Source organism: Cavia porcellus, unplaced genomic scaffold (assembly GCF_034190915.1).
Source record: "Cavia porcellus strain 051 isolate PalLab524CR breed Dunkin Hartley unplaced genomic scaffold, mCavPor4.1 scaffold_7, whole genome shotgun sequence".
NCBI lineage: Eukaryota > Metazoa > Chordata > Mammalia > Rodentia > Caviidae > Cavia > Cavia porcellus.
The window spans coordinates 12,812,232-12,836,473 of record NW_026947490.1 but is presented as its reverse complement, the minus strand read 5'-3'; the positions used below and the strand labels follow the sequence as shown (position 1 = coordinate 12,836,473).

The following is a 24,242-nucleotide window of genomic DNA, read 5'->3' as shown; positions in this document are numbered from 1 at the left end:
CCCCAAATTTGGGCTTCAGGTATTTTGTCTCAGTGATGAGTAAAAAGTAACTAAGACAGAATTTGGTACCAAGGAGTGGGGTCATTTGCTGTGACTATACCTGACCATGTTTTTCAAGAGGCTTTAGAAGTGGCTTTTGGGCAGAGTTTGGAAAGGTTCGGATACGTCCCCTGGATGCGTAGAGCTGGAGCAGCTTAGGCTCTTCTGTAGAGGAGATTCTGGTCAGAGTTATGGAGACCAGAAGGCTGATGATAGAAAGCCTCATGGTAAAGACCAGGCTTCGGAGCTTTCTGCTGGGAAGAAGGACTGCATTGGTTGTTGTGGACTCCACATGATGTGTGCTATGGCTTGGCAGAAAGTTTGTCTACATTTTGCTCCTGCCCAGAGACTTTGCCTGAGACTGAGACAAAGGGTAATGGACTGATTAATCTTGAAAAAAAGAAATTAAAAAGCAATCAAACATTGAGGCTGTGGCATGGCTATTGTTGGGGGCTTTCAGCCAGCTTTATGTTTCGAATCAAGAGCAAAGAGTCCAGCAGGATAATTTACAATGCTGTGAGTTTGGCCAGAAGGAAAATTCCAGGAAGGCTGTGGATTGTAAAGACAGAGTTGAGATTTTGATTCCTGAGGAGAAACAGAGATAAGAAAGATGGCCCCAGGGCATCCCAGGAAGTGGGTCCCCACCCTGTGCAGCCTCACTGCAAAGGTGAAAAAATTTGCTCAGAGAAAAAAAGCTACAGAGTGCCAAGCTCCAGAATGGCGACAGAGGCCACGTGAGGTTCCAGAATGGCAGCAACATAGAGAAGCTTTTTCTCACAATCAGGCAAACAGAGCCCTGCAATCCAGGCAATTGACCCCTACAGCCAAGAAGGAGAATAGCCTGGCTATTGCTTCAGCTAGCAGCAAACCTTGGTGGCATCCACAAGGTGCTGATTTTGGGTGCAAGGAAAATGCACAAATTCTGAGGGTAAGACGGCTTCCACCTCAACTGCAAAGGGCCTGAGAGGCCAAGCAGTATGCCCCTGAGAGGGCAATTTGTGAAGATGTAAGTGTGAAGCCACAGGTGCAGTGGAGACCCCAGAAGTTTGGAAAGGCCAGGAACATGGATGATCCAAGGAAAGCTGCAAAAATCGAGCAGAGAGGATTTAAGAGAAAAGCTGCAGGAGTTGAAATCACCAGAAGTGCCATGGGGGTGGAATCACCCAAGCCTTTTGGAGCTTACAACCAGATTGCTTCAGATGCTGAGCATGGAACTCTAGGACTTAATGTTTGTCCTGCTGGATGTTGTACTTGCTTTGTTTCCAATACTTTATGTTCCCCTGTTTGTAACTTTTGGAATGGTAATGTTTATCTTGTGCTTTTGCATTTCAGAAATGTTTAATCTTGTTTCATTTGTACAGGGATTACAGTTAACAGTGATAGAACTGTGGAGGGGAGGAAGAGGAGGAGGACTGGCGGTGGCTGAAAAGATAAGAAGTATGAACTATAAATAACCTTTATTTTGGGAATGCAGGGAGAGACACCCCCGACCCCCTGGGGCATGGCATCTGCACCCCGGGCCGGGAACCTCTCCGTGGAACACGTGGAGTGAGGCACGTAAGTAGCCTCAGCCTGGAGTGGAACCTAAGGGGGCATTAGGGATGCACAGGTAGCCCATTGGTCTTAGTTTGGTGCCAGAGGCAATTCCTAAGGGTGGGGGGAGATAGGAGCTCCTTGGCTTTACCAGCTATAGTATACAGTCTGGGTCAGCAACCCATTCAAACAGTTTGCCATAGATCCTGGAGGAGACATGGAACTTGGACTGTTCAGCAATGCTGAAACTTAGGACTTTGGCAACTCTTGGAGGTGGACTAAATGTCCTTTGTACATGAGTCCTGGGGGCCAGGGATGGAATGTCATGGTTTATGTCTGTGTCCCTCAGGCCTCATGGGTTTGTATTGTGCATTTGTTACTCATTCATTGTCTAGTGCTTGGATTGATGGTGTCAGTGCTCCACCCACAAAGGGGTGGAGCCAGGATGTGATGTAATGGCAGGAAGAAGGTGTGTCTTGCTTTTTGCCGGTTCCTGCTTGCTGTTTGCAGCTGCCATGAACTGTGGCCCAGCCATGCCCGCCTGCCTTGGAGCCAACTGAGTGTGGACTGAAACCTCCAAAAACTGTAAGAAATAAACCTTTCCTTCCTCAAATTTGGGCTTCAGGTATTTTGTCTCAGTGATGAGTAAAAAGTAACTAAGACAGTAGCCATACTTTAATGAGACAAAATAGACTCTAAATCAAAAGCAGAAAAAAGAATGACAAAGAATGTCATTACATGATAAAGAGGTCAAATCATCAAATGGAAATAACACTTTGAATATCCATACACCTAATATCAGAGCACTCAAATATAGGAAGCAAATATTAACCAAAAGGGAGTGGTAGATTCTAATATAATAGTTAACAGTTTTAACTTCCCACATTCAGGAATATTTAAATCATCTAGACAGAAAATCAACACAGGTAAGTTATATTACACTCCAGACCAAAATGAACCTAAGAGACATCTAAAGAATATTCCATCCAGCAACTGCAGCAAACATGTTCTTCTCGACACCATGTGGACAGAACACTCCCCAAAAGAGGCCACAAAAAAGTCTCAAATATTCTAACATTTAAATCATTTAGTATTCTTTTCTGACTCCAATGAAGCAAAAACTAGAAATCTATAAAAACTTCAGAAAATAAATATGTGAAAATTAGGCAGCTTTTTGTTTCTTGTTTTGAGACAGGGTCTCATTATGTCCCTTTGCCTGGCTTGGGACATACTGTGTAATCCAGGCCGCCTCTCACTCATGCAGTTCTCCTGCCTTAGCGTCCTGAGTGCAATACCATGCCTGGCAACAGTTTACTTTTGAATTTACTTTTGAATAACCAATGGATCAAGAAAAAATCAGGAAGGAAAATTTAAATTTTTGAAATAAATGAAATAGAAACACAATAGAACAAAACCTGTGGTATACAGGAAAAGCTGTACTTAAAAGAAGTATTATAGCAGTCAATGCCTACATCAAAAAAGCATAAAGCTGGGCGTGATGTGCACACTTGTAATCCCAGCATTTGGGAGACAGAGGCAGGAGGATCAAAGTGAGTTCAAGGCCATTTTGGACCCAATAGTAAGATTCACAAACAAGCAAACAAACAAACAAAAAAGCACAGAGATCTCAAACACTCCCCTGCAGCACTTTAATGAACCAGAAAAACAAGAAAAAACCAAACCCGAAACTAATAGAAGGACAAAGACAGTAAAGATCATAGCAGAAATAAGCCAGAGACTTTGCCCTGCTCCAGAAAAACTAAATAGAGATCAGCATAATGAAACAATGGCCCTTCAAAAAATGTAAGCAACACTAATGAACAAAGCAGGAAGGCAAAAATAAAATCAGATGAAAAAACCAGACATTAAAAATGACATCACAGAAATTCAGAGGATTATTAAAAGATTTTTATATGTAACAATTAGTTTGATAATTTAGAAGAAATGGACAAACTCCTAGACACATATATCTTACCACGATTCAATTACGAGGAAATGGAAAACTGAACAGACCAGTAACAAGTAATGAAACTGGATCAATAATAAAAAGTCTTATCAAAGTAAAACCCAGCACCAGATGGCCTTTTTTTGATACCAGGGATTGAACTCACAACCTTGTGCTTGCCAAGCAGGTGCTTGGGGCACTGAGCTAAACCCTAAGCCCCTAGATGGCTTTATTACCAACATCAATTAACCTTATTCCAGAAAACTGATGATTAAGAAATTCTTTGAATCCATTCTATGAAGCCGGCATTAGATAGATACCAAAACCCAACAAGGATACAAGAAAGTTACAGGCCAATATCCTTAAAATATAGATACAAAAACCCCTTAACAAAATACTAACAAATCAAATGCAACAACATATTAAAAAAGTTTATTCACCATGACTGAATGGGATTTATCCCAAGAATATAAGGACAGTTCAACATAAAAAAAATCAATAAACATATTAATGGAGTGAAAGACAAGAACTATATGTTCTCAACAGCTGCAGAATATGTATTGGATGATACTCAATATTCCTTTGTGACAAAATCTCTGAATAAAATTATATATTTATAAATTAACATATTTATATATATTTATAAATTTTTACATGTGTGGAACATATTTCAACATAATAAAGTCCATTTCCTTATAATAAACTAAGGTAGTAATGTCAAACTGATGGGGAAAACCTGCAAAGTTTTCTAAGATTTGGAACAAAAGAGAAGGATGCCCATTTACACTTTTATTCAACATACTACTGGAAGATCTAGCCCAATGATGGCCAATCTTTCTGGAACCACAGCTACAAAAATCAGCTTTACCTCAGCACTTAGGATGCAGAGGCAGAAGGATCATCATAAGTTAAAGGCCAACTTGGGCCACATAGGGAGTTCACATAGGAAGACCTTGTCTCAAAAAACAATGTATTAAAGCCTCCAATGTAAGAAATGAAACTACTAGAAGAAAACATAGTTAAACCGAGTGAGGATATTGGAAAAGGTAAGGTTTTTTTTGAATAAGACCCCAAAAATATAAGAAATAGAAATAAAGACAAATGGGATTATATCAAACTAAAAAGTTTTGTTCAAACAAGCAACAGAGTGATCAGACAACCTACAGAATGAATGAAAGTATTTTTTAACTATATGTTTGACAAATGGTTGATATTCAGTATATAAGGAATTTCAGAAACTCAATACCAAAAATACAAATAAGCCAATCAAAAATAGGCAACAGACTTAAATAGGTATTTTTCAAAAGAAGATATGAAAGTGGGCAAGTATATGAAAAAATCTTCAATATTATCAACCTTTGGGAAAATACAAAACATATACTGAGATAACACCCCATTCCGGTCACTATGGCCAACTAAGCATTTTCAAAAACTGTAAAGATAACAAACGCTGAGGAAGATGTGTAGAAAAGGGGACCTTTACATCCTTGGTGGAATGTAAATTAATACAGCCATTAATGAAAAACAGAATGCGTTCACTGCTGTGATGCCACCTGGCCATGTAGTTTAGCTTTTGGAACTGGCTTGCAAGAAAGAGTTTGGAAAGGCTTAGTCACCGACTGGAGAAGCAGCCCTAAAATGCAATGAGCTAAGCTTGATGGGAGTTTTTGGTTAGAGCTCAGAAGACGAGAATATTGATCACAATAGAGCAAAAAGCCAAGCACAAGAGGTTTTAGTTGAGGACACCACTGGCAGCTGGACACTAGGCCATGTATGCTGTCTCTGGCAGGAGACTGAAATTAAGGGCAGTGGACCAACCTGGTGGAAGAAATTTTAAGGCCATCAATGTCAAGTATGGCTGACTACTATTTTAGCCAGCTCTAATTTGTTATTCAAGAGCAAATGGCTTAGCAGATTTTAAAAATTTTGCATTTGACCACAAAGGAACTCCTGGTAAATTTAGGGCCTACAGAGATGGAGCAGAAAGCATGGGTACTAAAAAGATGAGCATTAAAAGGAAACCAAGTACTTTGGAACAGGACAATAACAAAAATGACCTGAGGGCATCACAGGCAGGAGAACTCCATCTTTTGAAGGTCTTTGAGAAGCTAGCACCAAGATACCATGTTCCAGAATGGCAGCCTGCTGGGGAATTTGTTCCTCAGGATTCAGGTAATAGCACTCAACCATGCCTGCACTCAGAGACCTGCATAGCCAAACAGCAGGAAGCCTGGATATGGCTCTAACTGGCAGCAGACCTTGGCATCATCCACACAGTTTTACTCGCATGCAGAATGTAAGCGATGTGAAGGTTTCCACCTAGATTTCAGAAGGCCTAGGAAGCCAGGCAGTGTGCCTCTGAGAGGGCAATGCATGATGCTGTGAGGATGAAGCTAAAAGTACAGTGGAGACCCCACAATTGTGGAAAACCCTGAAATGTGGACCATCTGAAGAATGCTACAAGAAGTGAGCAAAGCTGGTCCAAGAGAAAAGCCATGAGAGCTACAACCACTGCCAGAGGGGCAGGGCCACGCAAGCCCTCTGGAGGTCACATCTTCCCACAGATTGCCCATTAAATCGTGGGTATTATGCAGTTTGTCTAAATTAATACACTGCAACTTTTGCATTGTACATGCCAGTAAAACCAGCATTGTACAGACAACCCCGAAGTGTTAGAAGCAGAAGCCAGGTACCTTGGACCACGACTGAAGTGGTCTTTAGAGTGATTACATAGGACAATGAAATGAATCCTGTGGAAACAATTTCCTAGCATACCTTTCTTGACCAAAGGTTCTAGAAACCATCTTCTTAAATGAAAGGTTGTTATTTTTGTACTGCTGAGGCCCTGATGGATGCAGTCTTGCTGCTTTCTGAGATGCCCTGAAGGTACCTCTCTTCTTGTCCCTGTATAAAATACTTAAGTGTTTTCTTAATAACAGTAATCTCTTCAGCATCCATACTTCCTTTGGTACTAACTGTACACATGGTTCCTCTTAGAAAAGGTTTCCTAATTATTCTGGTCTGCTGTTTGCCCCCATTTTCACTGTAAGTCTGGCTAAAAGCAGCCAACAATGGCACAGTCAGAACACTGGGCTGCTTTGAAATTTCTTCCACCAGATCAATTAATCCAGTACCTTTAACCTTAGTCTCCTGCAAAATCTCAGGACATGGGAAAAATGTAGGAATATTTTCTGCCAGAGTATAATGCCTATAATTCAACTGTGAATGGAGTCCTTGTTCTGAACTGAATCCTCCTGGGTCTGGCCTTCAATGTCTGCATTCCTGCATATACTGTCAGTACTCTGTATGAATCACCCATTAGGTTCTGCTCACAGCATTCTAAGGCAAATTAGGCTCCATCTCCAAATCTTTCCAAACTCTTCCTGCAAACCAATTTCAAAGGCTTCTAAACCACATGGTCAGGTACAGTCAGTGAGAATCCCACTTCTGATACTTTCTCTACTAGGTAAGCTTTCCCACTGCAAGGACACAATGCACAATAATCATAACTTAAAAGATTTAATTTAGCTCACAGCTTCAGAGCATGAGTCTGTGGTTAATAGGCTGCAAGGCAGAAACATGGCAGAAAGGCATGGCAGAGTAAAGCTGGCCATCATTTAAGCAAAGTTCCTCTACTTAAGGCATGGTGGCGTGGCCAGAAGCAGAGAAACAATGTTATAAAGAAGGCAAGGTACCAGACACAGACCTCCCAAGACTATACCCAAAACTCACCCAGCACACCTAGAAGTGTGCTCCACCAGCCGCCTAGGTGAAGTTGACACTCCACATTAACCACCAGGGAAAGTAAAATAAAAATTTCCTGTACCTAAAGATGCTAAAAACTGAAGACTCCTAAATGCCAAGCAGAATGATTGACTGAAGACATCTAGAGATTTGGACTCTTACAAACTGACAACACTGAAAATAATTTGGTCCAAAAGGTGTCCAGAGGGCAGTGGTGCAGAGCTTCCAGATTTTTTAGCAGTATCAGACAACAGAAAATAACTGAGCCCCTTTCAAAGTCCTTACAGTTATTTTTCAACCTAGAAATTTGTTATCAAGTCAAAGAGTTGATCAAATGCAAAGAAAAAAGGTTTAAATATGAAAGGGCAAGGGCTGGGGATTTAGCTCAGTGATGTAAGCACCTGCCCTGAGGTGCAAGACTGTGAGTTTGATCCTCAGTACCAAATAAATAAGCAAGGACTCGCCTTTAGACATTATCTCTTGGGAAGGATATTCAAGATGAACCCCAACAAATGAGACTGTTCATGAAGACAGAAGGAAATACAGACTCTAGGAAATACAGCAAATCTCAACCAGGGCAAAATAAAGAGATTCAGGGGAAGTCTGTGCCAGTTCCAGAAAGCCTAGAACAGAAAGAAATACCTTAGTAAAATATTTTTAAAAACTCACAAAGTTTGGTCAAAAGTGTGGGCAACATCGACTGAGGAATGGATTAAAAAGATGTGGTATTTTTATATAATGAAGTACTATTCAACCATAAAGAAGGGTAAACACAAAACTTTTACAGGTAAATGGCTGCAACTTGAGACCATGAGGTTTACATGTGTAAACATCATCTGTCTTCCTGGTGTGAGAAACCGAAACAGTAAATAAGATCTAAATGTGCTACTCTCACTTCCCCAATCTTCTGCTCCCCTTCACCTCAGCCCCCACCTAAGCCGATCCCACTAACCCACCATAAAAACTTGGTTCAATAAACTGTACTTTCTTTTGGAGTTACTCCTGGATGTTCTGCTAGGACCCTTAAAAAATGTGTGGGTAAATAGGCACTCATAAACACTGCTGCCAGGACCATCATTTGGCAAAACGTCTGGAGACCAGTATCTGGCAGCCTAAGCTAATCCACGACCTGCAATCTATACATACAAGATTATTTATATGTAATGCAATATATACTAGCATATAAGAGATGTTGGTGAAACTGCTTGGGTTCAAATTCCAGCTTTGCCACTTTCAAACTCTATGTTTTGTTTCCTCCTTCACGAAACAGAAACATCTCAACAAGTTGTTTTGAGAATTAAATAAAAAACTCCTCATGGAGGACTCACTATAAAACCCAGCACATGCTAATTACTTGGATAATACCAGTCTCTATTTACAAACACTTGTCATTTTGCAGAAAGATGTTTACTGCACTACTGTTCTAAATAGTGAAAAATGTAAATAGCAAATATTGTATGATTTTATTTATTTTTTAAAACCGTATCTGTATATGTCCATGTACGGCTATACACATAGGAAAAAAATAACATGCCCAAGTACTGCAACTGTGGAGCAGGAAAGGAAGAGTTGTTTCCATGTGAAATTTTTATTGTGAGCAACATAAATTTTTTTACCTTTTGCAGAAAGGAAAAAGCAAAGCCCACTATCAGTCTTCGGGACAAAAACAGTTAATTTCTGTAAGGACACACAGATATATTAAAATCTTTTATTTTAATTTACTGTACATATTTAAATTTTAAAAAGTCTTCAGGTAGATGCACTTTCCTCTGTTGGTTTAGTTTGATCTTCAGATACCTATAAAAACAGAACAGCTTTATTTCTCTAATAAATACTTTCAATTTTGCCCTTTAGCCACCGACTTAATTCCTCCCACATCCCTCTTATGACCACACTCTGTTTCTTTCCTTCAACAGTAATTACTATAACAATAATAATCAGAAGCTTGATTAGTATTTGTAAAGTTATGGGAAATTAGGGTAAGAAGGAAGAACATACTAGGTCAGATTATACAGGACAGCTATCTGAAAAAGGAAGGAAAAGAACACTTAACCTATGACTTCACGAGGCTGTAGTCAAGAAATACAATCAGTCCCATTTGTGAAAAAAAAAACACTATAAACAAAATATATATTCAAATCTGGTTTTTTGGAGTATTTACATAATTAACAAAGGTAACTTTAAAATATCTGACAAATTATAAATTTTCAAGTATACATTGTTTATTAAAAAATTGTCATGACTTAATGCCAATACAACTACTGTAATCTATTACTATTAGTAATCTTCTCATTTCCATTCAAGTTCTACAATGTCATTCCATGCTATTAGCAAGATCAAAAAAGAATTACCGAATTACAACTTCACTCTTGCCAAAATAGCTCTGGGATAAACAATCACAACTAACTTGACTATCAAGATACTGCCCCGCTTCACTGCCTCGGTTGTTGTGGCTTAATTTTGATGAAAATTTCTTCATGGAAAGAAAAAAATACTTACCATTTTCCGAGATCTTTCTAATAGCTTATCCCATAAGGTAAAATGTGCCTGTATAGAAAAGATTTGTTGTAGAAAAGTTACAACTTTTATATAACTTTTTAAATAAAACAAGTAAATAAAAAGATAGACAGCACTAATGTGACTGTAATGTGATCATAAAAATCAGTCGGGAACAAAGGTACTGCGTATATAGAGCAACTGCTTTGCTGGCATTGAAGGAAAAAAGACAAGTGGTAAATACGTCATTCTTCCTCTTTTATTCCTCTTCATCATGCGTAGCATAAAAAACATTCTTGCTAATTGAAAATAAATCACTTTCCCAAAGTCTGTCATTCTTTCTCTAAATAGCCAATTTCAATGCACTACAGGTTATTCTTTAAATCCTAAGTAATCACAAGAGGTTCATTAAGATCTACCTATGACATCTTCACTCTAACACTGGCAGGAAAGAATAAGTAGGAGCGAGCTAAAATCACAGTGAAGTTATAGAGCCGATTTCTTCAATTCTTAGTAGTCTTATTTAGCAGAGGATCATCAGAATGCATTAGTGAAAATGGTAAAGTTACAATGACCACATCAATTTTATTAAGCAACTGAAGCCCATACTGAGGCACACGGATGATCCAGTGACTACTTCACACAGAATAAGCTCAGGCAATCTGCAACAAAAGATAAAATTACTATCTATGTGCAAATCCTTTCAGAGGAAGACCAATATGGCATATTTCCTTATCCAGAATGAGCAACTGGAGCAGAAACCATGGCAGGAAGGGCAGATAATGCAGGACTTTGTGAAACAGGGTAAAAGGTTGGGACTTATCCAATATGGAATAAGGATAGGCCTTGAGTCATGAATATATCATTACAATTAGGGGGAAGAACATGCCAAACGTTAGGTCCAAGGTTCTCCAGAAAGGTCTGACCATGCATTCCAGTGTTCCCTCAGTGTACTCTTATTCTAATCTAAAAAATAAAAATACTATCTCAAATTGATTTTATGTTTTTAACAAGTGTTTCTTTTCCAAAATTAGCTTTTATACCCTAGGCAAAATGGTTTTTAATCATAAACTGTAGTTTACAAAATATTAGTGGCACACAATTGAAGCAAAATTGAAATTTATATCCTTCAAACTGGTATAAAACCAAATCTACAAACAACCTCTTCCCAAACTGCAAGACCTAGAACTTTAAGCTTTACTTACTCTTAGGTGAACAGGTAGTGACAGACCCTGGAATCTTCTTACAAGACATGGCTGAGTGGGTTGAAGATTGTGCACCGCTGACACTTCATACTGGAAACAAGTGCTTGTTCGTGGAATAAGAGGACCCTCACTCATATCAATGAAGTCACCAATTCTGATTTGATTTAAAAGGTAAACAAAACCTTAACATCAAAGTATTTTTAATTGGTTAAAACAGAAATTCCTCACTCTCTTTGCTGCTACAACCTACTCAAGAACAATCTATATGATTCAATTCTACTATAACAACCCTTGACATAGAATCTCAAGTAAAATGGCTAAACTTTGAAAATCAAGTGACCCCTTCTCTTAATTAACATTTAGGTAAATTTAAAGGTTTTGAATAGTTACGGAATACATCCTGCTACTGATCACATCCAATTGTCTAACACTGGTAACCTACAATGTTGCAACAAACTAACAGTAGCTCAGAATTCAGAACACAGGACAGTTGTGTCCTGAAACAAAGCGCAGTTTCTCAAAGAAACACTGATATCCAAGTGAAGAAAACAGAGCTGAGAAAATAAATCCTGGCCATAAAGTTGTTTTTATATAAGGCACTGTACTTGGATTTGCTCCTACAGAAGAACATCGACATAAGCAATGGACCTTTCTTATCCATGGATCACATAGCATATTCCAATTCAATGGATGTAACATAAGTAATCACCAATTAATGTTCATATTCCCACATGAAGAACTACTACTACCATGTTCAATTCATGTAACAATGATTATCTTGCCTAATTTCATTAAATTTCATTTATAAACATCATTTTTCAACTCTTGAATAACAATAGCAAAATGAAGACCAGAAAGCACAACCATTCCTAAAGATAATTAAAGTTTCCTTTTACTGCTATCTCAAAACAATGAATAAAGCACAAGAAAACAAAATAGTAATAATACATCTAGTTTAGTCATACACTTCACCGTGGTAACAACAATGATAAACTTTAAATTAGCATTTCAGTCAATTTTTAGAAGCTTATTTACCTGTGCAGCTTGACTATTCTCTCAGGATTCTGCGATGCCTTCTCTTCTATAAAATCTATTTTGTATCTAAAAAGCAGAATAGAAAAAAAATGTTTAAATATACAACAAAAAAGTATTAAGACCCCTCACGTTCTCCTCTTCACTTGGAGCTGCCCATCCACTGCCCTAAACTCCACACCACAGTTGCGAGACCTGCTTGGGGCCAACTCAATGGATGCTTTCAGTCCACATTTTCTTCATACCCCAGCTCACCTCCACTTGAGACCGTAATCTCCCCACAGGCCTAAGGCATTCCTTGCCACAGCCTACTTATCTCCCCAGGCACTCTTGCTCTTCTCCACCCTTTAAGGGTCCCATCCCGCACACTAAGCGTCCTCCCTAGACCAGCTCCTTGACCGATAAGCTTTATTACTACTTACACAGTTGCATTATCTATTTCTGCCTCTAACTCACCTATCTCTTCTGTGCTCCAAACTGTGCATCCAAAACCTTTCTACACAATCACTAGAACAGTCCACAAACACCTTAATCCCGCAAAGTTCCAAACTAAATGAATTATCTCACTCTTTTCACACTAAACTTTTTCTTATTCCTGAATTTCCTATCTTAGTATGATTCCACCAACCACCTATCTCCAAGTGAAAGACAAGGGTCATTTCCTCTTTTTACACCATTCCCCTTCTCATCACACCAAATTCAACACCAAGTGCTATCCATTCTACAGCACAGGATCACTGACAGTACAAGTTGAGCTGCAGAGTTCACATTCAAATCATAACTTTACTACTCACTATTTAAGAACCTTGTTTGTTTGGCCCAGAATGTTAAAAAAAATATTAAGTGCATATACATGTGACCACATCTGTGGGAGCACAATGGCATGGCACAGATAGGAAGCACTGGTTTATGCAAAACCATCCACTGACATCATCTCTCTTCTGCCACAGCCCCCATGCATGACATAGGGGGCCAATTCCCTTCAATACTGTCCCTTTTGATCGGCCTCTGGTTCCATCTGAGGCAGAAAGTTTCAATCAATAATTCACCACCACAGTCCAATACTCTTCCATCCTCTCAAACATCCCAAAACTGCCTTCTGCATCCTGCCCTGTGCCAGCTAAATTTGTCAGTATCCCAGAAGTCCCCACCAGGCTTGAATACTTAGATGGAGGAAAGTGAAATCTCAACACAGACAATGGAAGTATAATACTGTTTAGTAATATAACCGCATACAGCACTTAAATGTGCTTAGTACATTTAATGTACTAATATAATACTTAAACGTACTTCGTAATTAAAATATGCCTTAACTATAAAATACCTACTAGATTCTGAGGACTTAGTATGAAAAAGAATATAAGCTAGCATCAGTAATTTTTAATATTGATCATATGTTGAAATTTTAAATATATTGATTAAATTGGTTAAATAAAATTATTACAATTAATTATACCTATTCTTTTGACTTTTTAAAAGCAGTACTACACATTTTAAAATTATATTCACAGCTTATATATTTCTGTTGGACAGCATATACCAAGACTTTTGTCAGAAAGTGATTTGATGTGTTGATAATCCAAGGTATATTTTTAAGTAAATGCTGTAAATGGTGGTTTGATTCTCCAGCACTAGCTACATAGTTACAGTGATTTATTTCTGCTCATTTCTTAGTGCGCTGCTTCCAGGATATACTGACAAATGCAGTGACATACCCTAGAATTCAGTGAGTAAATCTTTCCAACTCTTCTCCAAATTCAGCTGAATACAATGTACTTTTTTCAGCATGTAAATAATTGTCTTACAAAAGAATATGATGAGTCATACTCCTTTTGAGAAATGCCAGGCAAGTATATGAGCTGAGGAAACTCCATGAACTAATTCAAGAACATATTTATGACTATCCCTATGAAACTATCTCTATCTATAATTCAACTTCTATATACCTAAAAGAAATTCTAATACATAATCTTTAATAATTTACAGGTATGTATTTTGCCTTTAGACCACAGTACCTGTCTCTAATTAGTAATAATTTTCTATTAGATTAATATTAAAATTCAGTTTATATTCTTATATCTAGTAAGAAGATGAACTAGAAGCTCTCTGATTAGAAAAGAGAATTGAGAAGCCAGACAGGATTTAAAATGCTGACAAAGACAAAGCCATCAAACAGATAATTTATATGCAGAACACTAATACTTAACCATGCAAACATTTTTCTCTGCTGTCAACTCCCTTCCCAACTTGCATTTTCAATCTTGCCTTTTTCAGTTAAGAGCGGATGAATGGGAGAGAAAGGTTGCCAAAGAAGCAAAATCCAACAATTTCTAACATGTTATGGCTTTGTAGTAGATAATAAGAAGGGAAGCATACTACTATGCTGATATAAAGAGAAGGCTTGGCCTAGGAAACAGAGAAGTCAAAGTGAGGAAACTGCGGACTGTGAAGGGAACATTTTTTTTTTTTCGTTTTAGTTCCAGGGACTGAACTCATGACCTCATGCTTGCCAAACAGGGGGGAACATTTTTCACAGTAAAATCAACAATAAGATAAACAAAGCAGGCTGGTGCAGAAAGAGATCTCAGAACAGAAACAAAATGGTGTCATATGTACCTCAAATGCAAAAATCCTAAAAAGTTAAGTTTTTGTCATTAGATATAATACTGGAAGATTAAAGCTTGCTTTAAATTAACTTACTTGTTGTGTTGAAATATTTCTAATGCTACTTTTGCTTCAACTTCCAGAGTTTCAAATGGCAGATCTTTGTAAATTAAAGCATGAGCATCTTTTGTGAAGGAACGTAGGTTCTCCTTAAAAATAAAATATTAACCTTTAGTGATTTACCACATCTCTGTAAGTCAGATAAAATGTAGGCTTAGTACTGTGAATCCAACAAAAAGGCAAAAAGCAAATTTGTTGGGAGAGTAAGTTACTAATTTGCAATGAATGAATATTTAGACAACATACATCTTCAACTTTATAAGCCATAAAACTTATAATTTAACTATAATTGAAATATTATCTGCCTCTTAATTTTAAAAACTTTTTTTTTTGTACCAAGGATCAAACTCTCAACCTCGTGCATGGTAGGCAGGTACTTGTGCTGGTGAGCTAAATCCCCGGCTACTTAACAGTTTTTGAAAGGGCTGCAGATGTAGTTCAGTGCAAAGACAAAAGCCGAATCCTCAGTAATGTGTTAAAAAAAATTATTATTCTGCATTAGTAATAATTATTACAGCTGAGAAAGGCAGTGCAACACCTACAATCCCAGCACTCAGGAGGCTAAGGCAGGAGGATCACCATGAGCTCAAGGACAGCCTAGGGTACGTAAGCAAGTTCAGGCCAGTCTGCACTACAGAGTGAGACCCTGTCTGGAAAAAAAAAATTAGTACAGATAAGCCTACAAGTAAACTTTAATGAAACATTTCATCCAAATTATATAGGCTTACATTTATTAAAAGTATAACAAATCAAAATGCTAGTAAACAGCAAAACATAAAAATGTGTTTACCCTATGACTACAACAAAGTTTATTAAATGAAAGGAGAATAAAATTGTTTTCATAACTAAAAATGTTTCGCTAGCAATGCTGTATCATCACTGCTCTTGTACAAAATAAAACATATGTTCATATAAATTTGTTTAATGCAAATGTCAATTTTACACAATTACAATTATGCAGATGAGACTTTAAATAAAAGTCTATATTCAATTTCATATTATAAATCATATTATAATATTTCATATTATAAATGGATCAGTTGCTAGCAACTAATATAAAAAAGGTCAAGTACCATTATATAAATAATTTTTATAATAAAATTCCATAAGCTTCTCGTTAGATATTTCATATGAAATGACTTTCCCACTCTTAATGGGCTAACATAATACTTCAAAAATCTATTTGTGGCTAACACAACCATTCTTCAGTGTAACGCTTCCCTACTTTCTCTGTCACCTACCCAATGCATGGAGTTCTCCCCAATCAAAATCAAGCCTCCAAGCTCAGCCTCTGCTAATCCTGACCTACTGGACAACTCAAGTGGACTGTCCTTGGTAGCCTGGCAATTTTGCCAACCAAGTCCCAGACCAGTAATAAGCACTTTAATCAAGAAGGCAGACCACTCTCAAAGAGTTTATTTTGTTGCCATTTGTGTTAGTTTTTCAAGTTTATTCTTTAAGTCATCTCCTCTCAGTATAACCCTTGTTTTGCACACAGGGATCTCAGAGCATGTAACACACTAAAAAAATTTTAAGGTGGTGTTTTTCAAACCGTGCTCTGGGGATTCAAATAAGTATGGATCTAATCCCTCTATCACCACATCAGAGTTAAACTCTGAGCATTTTGAAAACCACTACCTTACAAAATAGTTGGCATTTCAAGAAAAAGTCAAACAGGACATAAAAGCTGCAAGACATCATCAGACTGTGGTGTTGTGAATACCCTCACTTGTGAGTCTATCTTAAATATATACGCCAAAAAAGCAATGGCGGAAAGATAGGTGCATAGACTCTTTTAGGTTCCTCAAAGCATAATTCAACAACAGTAACAGGGATCACTGTCACAGAGAAAGGTCAGACTCTAAATATTTTACTTACTTTTGTTGGAATCCACTCATCCAGTCTCTTATCCAAAACTACATCATAGCAGAAGGCTCCAGCGATCACTGCAATTCCAACCAAAATAAAAAGCAGTCAAATCTTTTAGAGCAGAAAGCTATTCATTTGCAACAACTCAACATTTAAACCATAAAATCAAAAGTCAGCAATCTCTCCTAACGTTACAAACTATAAATTTGTTGCTCCTGCAGCTTACCATAGGACTATCAAATTTCCTTTACCCAAATTAACTGATCTCTTATTAATCCCATTTTTCTTAAAATCATTTTCTCCCCTTCAGAAATATTATCACTACAGGGATTTCAAACAGACATTAGATATAAAATTTTTAAAACAAGATATTTAGTAGATGAATGACTAAGTAGACATGAAATGATGATTTTCTTTTATGATATCTTCTAGGTATCTTCTTTTTAAAAAAACGTTACTTGAGCCAGGTATGGTAGTACATGCTTATAATCCCGGCACTCTGAAGGCTGAGGCAAGAGGATCCCAAATTCAAGCCCAGCTTGGGCAACTTAAGTCACTTAGCAAGACCCTGTCTCAAAATAAAACATTAAAAAGGGGAGAGGAGACGTGGCTAATTGCAAAGGTTCAATCCCTAGTACTGGAAAACAAACAACTCATTTCTTGAGCATCTTTCAAATATTTCTGGTATATACACTTTTTCTAAAAAAATTACACATGATCCTACTACACATAATGATGAGAAACTGTAGCTTAACAAAATTAAGAAATCAGTATATTTCTACCCCTTCAAAGCAGTGCCCCTCTTCAGAATCATGGGCATTTCTGGTGAACAGAACTCAGCACAGTTCCTCCCAGCAGGGTACTTAGGGGTCCATTTCCTTCTCACATGTCCAATTTAGAATTAAAAGATTTAAAATGGTAAAGAATGAACACTGTGACAGTATAATCCATGAAATTCTTTTTTTTTTTTTTTGGTTTGGTTTTTTGAGACAGGATCTCACTCTGTAATCCAGGCTGGCCTTAAACTCACTATGTAGCATAGGCCCCAAATTCACAACAATCCTCCTGTCTCAATGGGATTACAGGTATATGCCACCATGCCCAGCTGAAATTCATATTTAAAGAAGTATTTTCCACTAATTTTATTATTGACTTCTAAAAACTACTTCATTATTTTATTATAATAGGATATTGTGTTACCTATAATAAATGGAACATATATAATGGTAATTTATATTAGATAAAATTAGAGATGAATCCTTTATATCATAATTAGGTATCTAAAAGAATCTCTATTTCTCTATGTACCTTACCAGGTACCTCTGGAGCTCTGACCAAACTGACCATATACTCGTCTTTGAATGCCCTCTCTATTACACAGCCCATCATCATGGCACAAGAACGCCAGTAAGCCTGGAGGAAAAAAAAAAATACACACAAACACAACACACTCTAAGATTTGCTGAAGTTTCTGCAATATTAAGTCAACTTTTAGCTTAGGTAATATTTCTCAAATATCTGTCTATGCTCAGCATGTAACAAGTGTCACTATCAAGTCCTGATATTATCTCCATCCAACAAAAAACAGCAAATAATGGATCAGTTGTTAGCAACATTTTTATGATCTATCAGGCCTTATAATGCAAATCAACAAATAGGTAGCTTTACTATCTGATGATACTGATTTTTAACCCAGGATAAAGTTAAATTTTTAAGAAAACTTGCACTAAACTAGATACATTAATATTTATTTATACACTATTTATAAATACAGTGAAGAAAACTTTTAAGAATTATTTATGACTCTATCCATACCCAACATCACTCAAGTTACTCAAAGCAGCCTCTTTACCTACAGGGCTTTCATTTTCCTAGCACATTTTGATGGCTAATAGAAGTGTCCACGAATTGACTTTCTCAGAGTCAGAAGGAGAAACATGATCTATACCATACCTGACCGTCTTATTTCCCTGACAGTCACTATTCTAAGTGCTTGACTTTCTAAGATGCTTTCCTCATCTAAGGACTACAAAAGTGGGGTCACTTGGTTGTATATGGCAGAGACTGCTCCATTATGTATTCTGTAAAATCATATTATATTTATATAGTATAAACCTAGGCCTCAAAGACAAGGAGCAAAATATACTTCATCCATCCTACTTAATTAAATATTTTTAAATGTTTCACATAAGTCAGGGCACCTTCGTTCAAATTAAGGCTCCACCACTTCCTAACCTACACTAGTAACCTCAGCCAAGCTGTGGAACCTCTATCAGTTTTTTATAACAAAATTAGGGAGAACAGCAACTACTCTGGAGAGTTGGTATAAAGATTAAGTTAATACTTCCCTATGTAAGTCACCTAGAACAGTGTCTGACAAATAATTACTAAATGCTACCTGTTACTATTATCATTTACATCATTTTATTAAGTATTTCCTTACAACAAAAATTTACTAAACACCTACAGTATGTAAATGGAGTACTAGATCCAATAAGGAAATAGCCACTATCTTCACAGAACCAAGAATGTAACACCTTCAGCAAGTTACATCACAACACAAAATTAAACACCCTACCTAGAGACAGTAGCCAAGTGTTGCCAGATTCTGAAACAATTCTGACAGGAAAAAACCTATCAGGAGGCATGAGCAGATGGCATTTTAACTGAGGGATAGATGACAAACAGATTTTAGGAAGGGAAAGAAAACATTCAGTGACAGAAGAGCAAGGAGGCAGTGTCGCACAATCCACTAACATCCAGGGACTGTGGTGAAGAGAAAAGGCTGGGGGCGGCACACAGCTAAGAAGGCAGGCCAGGGTACACTACCCAGGACCCATAAGTCTATGTGAACATCGTCAGGCAGGCAAGGTATTTAGGGGTAACACAGTGCTTTCAAGTGACTTAATAAAACTCTTAATGAAAAATGGATGGGAGGGTGCAGAAAAGAACTTCTCAAAGTTATTGAAATCATCCACAGAAGATAGTTCAAGTAGTAGTACTAAGTAGGAATGGAATCATCAGCCATATAGAGGGGATTATCAATAAATGTAATATGACCAAAGTTATGAAGATAAAAGATATGTCATATAGTTGCTTCAATCCCAAATACAGAAGGAGATGCCACTGGTGTCTTGTGAACTATGGTATCTTCTAAATAAATTGCCTATCTAAGACAGTGCAACATACGATCTTCACCATATTTTTATATGTTGTACTACTTACAAAATAGGCTTTACTAAAACCAAGTAGAAATTGAGAGTTAGAATGTAGAGATAAATACCTTATTCACTTCTGTTGGGTCACGATCTTTGAATGTAAGAAATTTAATTTCACAAGACTTGGTCAAAGGCTTATACATGTCCCAAGGCTGTCCGTCCACAAGAGCCAGAATAGACTTCCTGCAGTACCATTCACTTAAATCTAGAAATTTAAAATTGATTGATGATCTACATCTAACAAAACCCAAAGTAAAAATTTAAACAATGCTTCATTTGGAAGTAAAATAATAAAAAAAAGCAAAATTGTGGAAATTGTCTTTCACAGCAGAAAAGTGTTACAATAAAAAATACTTAACACACTCAAGGTATTATTGATTATGAACAAAATTACTCAAACCATTTATAAAGCTTACCCTTAATGGGTAACTTTGATTCAAATCAATTTGTCATTTATTAATAAAACTATCTTCTAAGAGCTATACTTAAATATTTGGAGAGCAATAACATGGATATATTTGGATAGATAGATGCAAAACTCAGAAGAAAAGGAAAAATATATTAATATGCACCACATAAATCTAAATTGTTTAGAGTTTTATTCCCAAACCATTTTACTTTCATGACATGGATTTAAGTCAAACATTATGGCTACCATTTTTTAATTCAGAATACAAATGCATATAAAGTCAATTAGCTCTGCTCTGCTCGATGGCCCTACAATACAACTCTAACCCTGATGTACTGCAAGTTCACAGATATAAAAATCTCAAACAAATGTCTAAATTACTAGCCACTATGTAAATTCCATACAGGTGTGATCCTGTCTACTTTTGCTCACTCCTTAGTATTCCCAGAGCCTAGCACCAGGCCTAGAGTATAATAGGTGCTAGATAAATTTTACTGAATGACTGGAGGTATGCATGACATGGAAAGGTCATGCTGAAGGCATCCCAGAAACTTCATCTCCACATATAACATGTATAATGCTTGATGCTGATAATACCCTGAAGTTTCTCTTGTATACTTATCACTTACAAGAGGTTTAAGAAATATTTAAAAATCAAATAAATAACAACCATATGTATTAACAAGTGCCAAAGTAGAAAAGTGAGAAGGCACACACTCTTAACCTTCAAGTGGTTAAAGATGTTGAATAAATAAATCATTACTAAGCTTTTCAAAAGTTTAAATAAAGCAGCTAGTCATGATGTACATTTGGGGGATTTTTCTAATTTAAATATTATCCTTTCTATCAAAGCTTCATCCAAATTCTTTGATCAGTATGTATAGACTCTTTTTCATTTTCACACCAAAACACACACAGGACATAATTATGGTTCTTAAGATATAAACAAGTCTTTTTACCTCAGTCACATTCATGTCAATCACATCTCCACCCACATATTCACTATATTTTACATATTAAGGCAAACAAAAACACAGCGCACAAAGAAGGAAGTGGCCAGCAGAGAAAAAATTAGCAGGCTATGAAGAGCTAGAAAGGAAAAGGTGGTGCAAAGAAACAAAAACAAAAACAAAAAAACCCTGGTTATCTGAGGATATGGCAGTCCTTTTTTGTTAAATCCTTTAACGCATTCCCACTGGCTTGAACCATGGGATACCTGCATGACTGTCCCATCAGGCAGCACAGGACAGTCCAAGTGGGTGGCATAAGCCAAGTGATGGGACAGTCATGCATATATGGCCCTAATCATGAAGGTGTTCAAAAACCTGTATGGTGACTACTCCAGCTATATCAAAAAAGGTCAAGTCCACCAGTAACGATGTATTCAAGTCTGGCCTTTCAGTTGAAAAAAAAAGTTTGGTTTTTTTTTGTTTTGTTTTAAGATAGTCTCACTATGTAGTGAGGCTTAAACTTGCTTATGTAGCCCAGGCTGGTCTCAAACTCGTGGCAATCCTCCTGCCTCAGCTTCCTGAGTGCTGAGATTATAGAAATGTGCCAGCACATCCAACTTGAAAACACTGTGACTCTAAACACAGCCAGGGGGCCTCGGATACAGCTAAGCAGCACAAGTGCCTACCTGGTCATGAGTTTAATCCCTGGTGCCAAAAAAAAAAAAAAAAGAAAAAGAAGAAAAAAAATCCAGCCAGATTCCAGTAAGGCCCAAGACACCCCGAGCACTACATGCCAACCTTGTAATAACCACAGTAAACCACAGTAGCCTCCAGAAGTAAAGGAATAGTGAGCAGATAACAGAAAAGAGAACTGAGAAGTTGGGGGAGCAATTACAGCTCTCCTCTCTCACCAATTCTGCCACACAGCCCCTCTAAAAATGGTCTAGATTTTATCCTGATACTGTTACTTACGCATGGCACAACTATAAGGAGTTGAAATGTTTTTATTCATCACAAAGACAGCGCCGGGGTCAGTTTTCCCAACATGTTTAACTTCAATCTTCTCAGTTCGAGGAGTTAATGATAACTGCCTTTTTTTCTCTTTATTAAACAGATGGTTCCGCATTTCTGTCATTTCAGTCAATGACAGCTGAGCAGCTGGTGAAGTTGCTATACATCCTGTAGAGAAGTTAAACATAAAGACTGAAAAAACTGTGTTTTTAAAAATAACTCTTTACGTTGATTACGTTGATTAGTACGTGTCTCCAATACTTAAACTGTGTCTCCAATACCAAATAATTACAGTCACCGTGGGGAGTTGTACGTGTGCACAGCAAGCCTTAATTTTCTTCCCTCTACCCTATCCCCCATCCCCAAATCAGGAGATCTGACAAGGCAGGTACGAATGTCCCTGTGAGAAGATTAAGACACTTTTCAGGGAGACGTGGACGCCTCTGAGGGCAGCCCAACCTCCGCCCCAGGCAGCTTCCAGTGCTTCCCCAGACCCCTCCAGCCCCCAAAGTTGTCTTCTGAGACCGCAAAAGGGCGACAGCCACGGTGGGACAGAACACACTCCTCTTTCCTGGACCTAGCGGACCTCTCAGACACCCGCCAGGCCCAATCTGGGCAGACACCGCCCTCTACGGGTCCCCACAGCCCGCAAAAACTCACTCCAGTTGGCCCAACCGCTTGGGGCGAGCCGCCAAAGCCGCAGACCCCGAAAAGCAGACGCCATCACCTCTACGGCGGCCACGGAAAGCGCAGCACTCAAATCCTTCCCTGTCCGCTTCCCCCGGAAACCGGGAGCGCGTGCCGGAAGTTCCGTAAGACAATTCCATTCCGGGCGCTATGGCTGGGCTGCGCGCCGCCGGTGGGGGGTGCGGACGGGCTGCGCGGAGGATTTGTCCCTGGTTTAGGACGCAGGGCGATGGGGTGACTCAGAGGTGCGGGGCCTGCGGGAACGGGTGTCGCGCAGCCACCTCGTGGGATCTGTAATGGAGCAAGTGTCTTCTTTACAGCGGCGGATCTCCCTCTCTCTGCACCCCCACAGACTGGGCGAAACCCTTGCTTTCTGCAGAGAGCATGTTTGGGGAAAAAACTTGGGGGAAGACAGTTCATTGGAGCTTTTTGGTCGGTCTGGCTGGCTATACCCTAGATACCTAGGTCGTGTTTAACTCAGTTTTGCAGACATGCCGGCCAGGGCCGATGTGCTTTGGATTTTTCATTTAATTAGCTGTTTTGTGGACCTGTTGACACTGGAGGAAACTGTACTTTGCAAAGCACGTTTTAATTTACCTGCATTGATTTATACGGTATCTATAAAGTGCAGAGATCACAATGAAAGGCCTTTCGGGGCGGATTTTTTGTCTGTTGTCCACTGGTGTATCCCAAGAACCTCAAACCTCAGTATTTGTAGACTAGATGGGTGGATGAATGGAAGGACAGATGCCTTGCAAAAACTTCAGTGATGTCCAGTTCCTTTGTCGTGCCAGGATGCTATCGTTAATGCCAAGTAAGCATTCTGTAAGTAAAATCTGGAAATGTTTTTACTCAAAGTTGGTTGATACTGTGGCTGTATTGGAGCAGTGCAGGCTTCCAGACTGAGCCCAAGACCCTCCTCCCCATCCCAATCCTGTCCTTGAGTTGCTATGGAATCCGCTGCCAGCAGGTGGAAGTGCAGCCTAAGACACTGTACCATCGCCTCCTCAACCTGGAAGACATTTCTGTGTCTCCTTGGTCAAGATTTTACATTCACCAAGGGGCATAGAGGTGTCTGGGTTTTTGCTTTGAAAGTGAGAAATGTAAGTGGCCGAGCTTAGATTTCATTCACTCTACATTTTACCAGGCTAGAATTAAGAAAGTTTGTTAGGAATCAAGTTATCACTCTTGTCTCTGAGTAACAACTCACCAGTTCCTGAAGAAAAAAAGGATAAATGAACCTTTTCAGGACAGCAATCTAGTGTGGTAGTATTTCGACCTCAAATGTCCCCCAAAGGCCCTTCTATGGAAGACTTATTCCTGGCATGCAGCACTATTGGGAGGTGGAGAGACCGTATTTATATGGTCTTGCTTATTCTC

The 24,242-nt window shown here is 38.3% G+C and overlaps 1 protein-coding gene across 1 annotated transcript; it reads right to left on the bottom strand.

Annotated features, from left to right (window-relative positions):
* Positions 1-8,955: 8,955 nt before the first annotated feature.
* Positions 8,956-22,976, bottom strand: Mrpl39 (mitochondrial ribosomal protein L39). Its single transcript, XM_003467298.5, has 10 exons — positions 22,836-22,976; positions 22,137-22,343; positions 19,871-20,010; positions 17,901-18,000; positions 16,597-16,664; positions 14,695-14,807; positions 11,998-12,063; positions 10,963-11,116; positions 9,761-9,808; positions 8,956-9,058 (listed from the first exon to the last, which is right to left on the bottom strand). The coding sequence occupies exons 1-10, from the start codon at positions 22,897-22,899 to the stop codon at positions 9,011-9,013; spliced, it is 1,008 nt and encodes a 335-aa protein (XP_003467346.2). The 5' UTR covers positions 22,900-22,976; the 3' UTR covers positions 8,956-9,010.
* Positions 22,977-24,242: the final 1,266 nt, after the last annotated feature.